We start from the raw sequence: 6,992 nt of genomic DNA on the forward strand, positions 1-6,992 counted from the left end.
TCTCCTTAGATACCATCCTTAATACAATGAATTTACAGACATAACAATCACACGCTGAGTTGTGGAATTCAAAATGGGAGTCTGAAATTTACATAAAGATCATGTAACTTATCAGCAGCAAGGAGCACAGGTGAGCTTTCGCTCTGAAAAGTTTCCAGGTACACGTAACTTTTCCTCTTCCATTAATATCAGCAAGGCCTCAGAGACTGGGATAACATGGACCATGGCTAATGAGGAGCTCTGTGCACTGAGCCCCCAGGGTCTTCCAAGTACAAATAATGAGCCAGCACCTTTAGACCTTGACATTGCCAGTGGAATTCTAGTAGCTCCATGCTGATTCCTACCACGGGGAGCATCAGCATCAGGAGGGCACGGCCTGACTGTTCCCTTTCCAGTCCTGAGTATAGGATGCAAGTCTCCATTGCACTCCCCACAGAAGAGGAGCAGGGGAGCCATCACTCTTGGTCATGCTTCAGCCAAGACTCAGTGCAGCCCTGTAAGTGCTGAGGGAGATGGTGCAATGATCTGGGAATGTTGGGAGCATTGTTTCCTCATCATTAGGTTGAAATGATTGCTGTGAAAGACAGATTCAATCCCCAAATAGGCCACATTTCAGCTTAGGAAGTTGTGAGGTTTATACTCTTGGTTTTCAAGAGACTCAGACAGTGTTTTTGTTTCCTCTCATGCTGATTGTTCTTCCCACTGGCATCTCCTTCATGATTGCAGCAAACAAATCTGTACAAGTTATCCCTGAACACCCCAATGTGAACATGAGTTTCAGGATGAGGATATCAGTAACCAAAGCATCACAGGCATTAAGTGCCACTGTCTGAACTCTACGTCCTTAGTAGCTCATTTCATTTCATCACGTTGCCCACATTTTTATTTTATAGAGGAGGAGAGGGGCTAGGCACTCTCATGGAATTCACATCAGGTTGTCAGGTCGAAGCAGCAGTGGGCGATTCTGAATCAGGTGGTCTGATTTCAGACACAAGGAACCTGTTCGGTATTCCCCTGTGACGACCCAAGCAGTCATTTCCCTTTTCTGTCCTTCCAGGGAGAGACCTCCTATTTGCTGTGCTCTTCCTTTGGGGTTTCTTTGTAGACCATGGTGGGCAGCAGCCAGGGAAGGGTGCTGAGTTCAAAGGCAAAGATCACAGATGAACAGGCACAGAGTAGCTCAGGGAAGATCTCTCTCTTGAGAGTTCACTTCAGCTTTCAACTTCCTCCAGTTCTCATTATTCTTGCCACTTAATATCAATATGAGACATTAATATGAGGGGTTAGGTCCCATTTGCCATGCAGAATTTGTGAAAAGATTGACAACCAACTTCAAAGGTACCTAGTGTTGTAACTTAGAGAACTCTGCTTAATACATTCTGATGGTTGGGAGATAATGGAGATGCGTCAGATCCAGAGACCATACAGTTTTGAATCCTGACCAATCCACTGATTATTCCTATGCATAGAGGATTTTCCAGGATCTTTGACCCGGGCATCGTCATCTGAGTTGATACCTCATTAAGTAATGAATGGATTTATAGAAGCTTCTTATGTGATGTATATGCAATAGATGAATCAAAAGTGGACAAAAGAAATTTTAGATATTGTTATTACCATTTTAAGGTTGATCTTCATTTCACTCACTAAAATATAAGCTGCTTGACCCTGTTCATTCCTATTTCTGTAGCAGGACTTGTTACTGCTTTCCTTGTATGAGAACTTCAAAACATTCACAGAAAAATGGGATGAAAAATTTGAATTTATTTTGGTCCCAATTTTTAAAAAATCATGACAAGTTTTTCATAATATACATTTTCCACATATTATGACAAGATTTTTATATCCCAAAGTTTAATTCTATTAATATTAATTGATACTTTATTTTCATTCCTACAAAACCTTTTAGAGTGCAAATATATCCTTGCAACATATAAGCAATGTATTTTGGGAACAATGACATTCCCATTCCCTTTTCCTTTTTTGATTCCTCAGACCCTATTATTTGCTTTTCACAGAGGAGTCAAAAAAATAACCTCTGTTGCATATTGAGTAGAGCATCCCTTGGCTCATAGTCTCTGATTTTCAAATAAAAAAACTTTTTTAAAAAATTTCTTTGCCAGGTAGTGTTACAGAGAGTGAGAGAGACAGAGAGAAAGGTCTTCCTTCCATTGGTTCACCCCCCAAATGGCTGCTACAGCCGGTGCTGCACCGATCCAAAGACAGGAGCCAAGTGCTTCTTCCTGATCTCTCATGCAGGTGCAGGGGCCCAAGCACTTGGGCCATCCTCCACTGCCCTCCTGGGCCACAGCAGAGAGCTAGACTGGAAGAGGAGCAACCAGGACTATAACCCGGTGCCCATATGGTATGCCGGTGCTGCAGGTGGAGGATTACCCAAGTGAGCCACGGCGCAGGCCCTCAAATAAAAATTTAAAAAATGAATCATGAAAGAGCTGTAAGATTGAGTTCATCACTGTCAAGAAATTATTATGGAGGCCGGCACTGTAGTGTAGAGGGTAAAAGCCACTGCCTGCAGTGCTGCCATCCAATATGGGCACTGGTTCGACTTCCGGCTGCTCCACTTCTGATCCAGCTCTTTGCTATGGCCTGGGAAAGCAGTAGAAGATGTCCCAAGTCCTTGGGCACCTGGCTTCAGATTGGCTCAGGTCCTGCCGTTGTAGCCATCTGGCGAGGAACTGGTGGATGGAAGACCTCTCTCTCTTTTTCTCTCTGCCTCTGCCTCTAACTCTGCTTTTCAAATAAACAAATAAATCTTTAAGTATTGTATTGCATTAAAATTTTTCTCTTTTAATTCAATTATTCTAAGAACCTTAGAGTTACCCATGTACTACACACATAACTGGTTGAACTGAAAATAATAAAATGTGCCGATTGCCTGCTTGTGTGCTTCCTTTTACCAACACTGTTTTGTTTTCCCATAGGATTCCAGGATATATTGAAATGCAAAATATCACACGTGTCTCAGAATTCCATCTCATGGGATTCTCAGAGGATCCAGAACTGCAGCCCTTCCTCTTTGTGCTGTTTCTGTCCATGTACCTGATCACAGTGATCGGGAACCTGCTCATCATCTTGGTCATCATCTCAGACTCCCACCTGCATACCCCCATGTATTTTTTCCTCTGCAACCTGTCCTTGGCTGATGTGGGTTTCACCTCCACCACGGTTCCCAAGATGATTGTGGACATCCACACTCACAGCACAGTCTTCTCCTATATGGGCTGCCTGACACAGATGTCTCTCTTTCTCATCTGTGGATGCATGGATGATTTGATTCTGACTGTGATGACCTATGACTGCTTTGTCGCCATCTGTCACCCCCTGCATTACCAGGCCATCATGAATCCCAGCCGCTGTGGCTTCTTAGTTTTGACATCCTTTATGGCCAGCCTTTTGGATTCCCTGCTGCACAGTTTGATGGTCTTGAAAGTTACCTGCTTCATGGATGTTGAAATTTCTAATTTTGTCTGTGACCCTTCTCAGCTTCTCAGTCTTGCCTGCTCTGACTCCTTCACCAATGACATAGTCAGGTATCTTGTTGGCATCATATATGGTTTTTTCCCTATCTCAGGGATCCTCTTCTCTTACTATAAAATCATTTCTTCCATTCTGAGAGTCCCATCACCAGGTGGGAGGTACAGAGCCTTCTCCACCTGTGGCTCTCACCTGTCGGTCGTTTGCTTATTTTATGGAACAGCCATTGGGGTCTATCTCAGTTCAGCTGTTGCAGTGTCTCCTGGAAAGGGTGCCTTGGCCTCAGTGGTGTACACTGTGGTCACCCCCATGCTCAACCCCTTTATCTACAACCTGAGGAACAGGGACATCAAGAGGGCCATGTGGAGGTTCCTCAGGAAAACAGGCTCATCTCAGTCCCTGCGCCATGCGTCTGGACTCTTGGTGGGAGCTGCAGCAAAATGAAGCTCTCGACCTATAAATCTCACTTTTCTACATACATAATGTGTGAGGCTGGTGCTCTCCAGATTTTGTGTCTGGTTATTTTTTCTTTTGGTCCTTTTAATGAGGCATATTATAGATTTTTATATATTTTTCATACATAACCAGAGACTGGGAGGAATGAAGTGATAAAAGGCTTTTGGAGAAAAACTAAGAGAAGCTGTGTGTGGATCCATAATTGTGACTAAGACATTAATGAACTATTAATACAGGAAATGATGAGCTGAGGGGTGTAGGGGAATTCTTCGTATGACTACCTCACAATCTATGTTGCATAAATTTAAACCAATTCTGAAATAAAATGTTAAAAATATACAACTGTCAATAAAACTTATTTGAAAAGTTAAAAAAGCCACTGATTCTTCTTGATACCTGCTGAACACTCCACTGAATATCCCAATAAAGTTATGGTGTTCTTCATCTTCTATATTTCTGCTCATTTTTCCTTTAGAGTTTATGTCTCTGTATTTTTATTACCATTTTGCTAGTTCATCATTTTCCTGATTGCTTTTTTTTATGTTTCATCTGTGTTATCTGTTAGCATACTGATAATCTTTAAGTGGTTATTGTGAGTTTGCTGTGGGATGATGAAATATCTTCATTCCTTTAGGAAGATGTAGTACTTTATCTCTGGAGATGCAGTTTGTTAATTTGATTAGGTGATATTTCCTTGATTATATGCATTCTTGTACTCTCTATGGATATTTGAGCATTGGGGGAAAAAGCATCTCCCAGTCCTTATGTATGAGCTTCCAACAGGGAAAGACCTTCACAACAAATGTCTAAAGATTGTGGGTGACACCCAAAACTTCCCTGGGCTTCTGTGTGAGATTTGTGCAATTAAAGGGGTTAGCCTTTGTTCTCCGAGCTCATTGCCTCAACCTCCCCCTAGTGTCTGTTTGTGGTACTGCACTACCTCTGAGGGCAGTTAGTACTATTTAATGCCATTACCGTGGGAGCTCCAAGGCAGGCAAGGTATGAACCAGTTCCTCAGGCAGCCCTGAGAAGACAGAACTTTGGATGAACGCTCCACCTTCTCTTTCCCTTCCATGAGAGATTGGAACTCCCTCCTAGGAGTTGGGATTCTTCTCATTCTGCTATGCTCTTTCTGGGACAGGGAGCTCTGTAGTGGGAAAATGCAACAAACGTATTTTTTTTCAACTTTTATTTAATGAATATAATTTTCCAAAGTACAGCTTATGGATTACAATGGTTTCCCCCCCATAACTTCCCTCCCACCCACAACCCTCCCCTCTCCCCTTACTCTCCCCTTCTATTCACATCAAGATTCATTTTCAATTCTCTTTATATACAGAAGATCAATGTAGCATATATTAAGTAAAGCTTTCAACAGTTTGCACAGAAACACAAAGTGTAAAGCTTTCAACATTTTACACAGAAACACAAAGTGTGAAATACTGCTTGAGTACTAGTTATAGCATTAACTCACAAGGTACAGCACATTAAGTATCCTACATGAGGAGTAAGTGCACAGTGACTCCTGTTGTTGACTTAACAAATTGACACTCTTGTGTATGGTGTCAATAATCACCCTAGGCTCCAGTCATGAGTTGCCAAGGCTATGGAGGCCTTCCGAGTTCACCGACTCTCATTGTATTTAGACAAGGTCATAGTCAAAGTGGAAGTTCTCTCCTTCCTTCAGAGAAAGGTACCTCCTTTGATGACCTGTTCTTTCCACTGGGATCTCACTCACAGAGATCTTTCACTTAGGTCATTTTCTTTTTGCCAGAGTGTCTTGGCTTTCCATGCCTGAAATACTGTCATGGGCTTTTCAGCCAGTTCTGAATGCTTTAAGGGCTGATTCTGAGGCCAGAGTGCTGAACAAACATATTTTGATACACTTCTCCCTGGCTTTGCACTCATCTAGGCTGACACAATCTCTGAACTGTTTGTGGAGTTCTAACAAAGGCAATTTGGTCCAAAATGTTGGTAAATCCAATCCCAATGAGGGAAATGAAGAGCTAGAGTTTCCTATATCATCACCTTCTTGATGTCACTAATCTCCAAAGTATACTGCATTAAAGCCTTAATGACATAATAACACACATTAAAATACCTAAGGAAAATACATTCTGGTGTGCAAGGATCATTTACTTGGAGAGCAAACATCAGAGGCCTCTGTACTGGCAGCATTTGTTGAATGGCTACATCTGTTTGTGACATCATAGGGAGATGCTGCTGGAAGAAGAGAAATCATGGTTATTTCTTTGGACTACATGACTGATGATACACCATGTAGAAGTATGGTAAACTGTGTAACTACAAGATGCAGAGATACACCCACCCAACTGACAGTTCTGCAGGAAGATGTGGCTGAGAGCAGGTCATTTTATGGGTTGTGTAACGTGCTAGGGAGAAGATAGATAGATGCACAGCCTTGTGGTGCTTACACACCAACATCAGAGACCCACTGTTCAGTGCTTAAGTGCTCAAGAAATTCTGAGAAAATATCCTGTGCAATCTTAATGTTAGTGCACGGGGCAAGCATTTGGCATGGCAGTTAAGATGCCACTGGGGATGCAGGCATCTTAGTTTTGAGTGCCTGCGTTTGAGTCCTTGCTCTGCTTCCAGTTTTTACTTCTTGTTACTGTTCACCCTGGGATGCATCAGTTGATGGCTGAAGTATTTCTGGCTCTGCCACCTACATGGCAGACCCAGGATGAATCATCAGTTCCTGGCTCTGCCTGACTCAGCACTGGGTTTTTGGGCTTCTGGGGAGTGAATCAGTCAATAGAAGTTTTCTCCCTTTGTCTTTCTGTTCTTGTTTGTCATTCAAATACAAAGAATGACTTTTTAAGTAAGAATACTGGTTCCAGACTAGGAAATACTGTGCCTGTGTCTTCTCTTTCCAGAGTCATCTGTATTAGGATGCCCAGACCTGGCTGTCTTCCTAACTGTCCTGAGGAGATAGCTCAGCCCTCATCGCTCACTGGGAAGACAAGTCAATGGACCCTCATTCCCCAGACATGTCCTACAGCAGGGGTGCCCAGAAGGTG

The 6,992-nt window shown here is 42.6% G+C and overlaps 1 protein-coding gene across 1 annotated transcript; it reads left to right on the forward strand.

The window, feature by feature from the left end:
* Positions 1-2,952: 2,952 nt before the first annotated feature.
* Positions 2,953-3,939, forward strand: LOC138845775 (olfactory receptor 7E178-like). Its single transcript, XM_070059351.1, has one exon. It carries the CDS (start codon positions 2,962-2,964, stop codon positions 3,937-3,939), a length of 978 nt encoding a protein of 325 aa, XP_069915452.1. The 5' UTR covers positions 2,953-2,961.
* The last annotated feature ends 3,053 nt before the right edge of the window (positions 3,940-6,992 follow it).

Source organism: Oryctolagus cuniculus, chromosome 16 (genome assembly GCF_964237555.1).
Source record: "Oryctolagus cuniculus chromosome 16, mOryCun1.1, whole genome shotgun sequence".
Taxonomy (NCBI): domain Eukaryota; kingdom Metazoa; phylum Chordata; class Mammalia; order Lagomorpha; family Leporidae; genus Oryctolagus; species Oryctolagus cuniculus.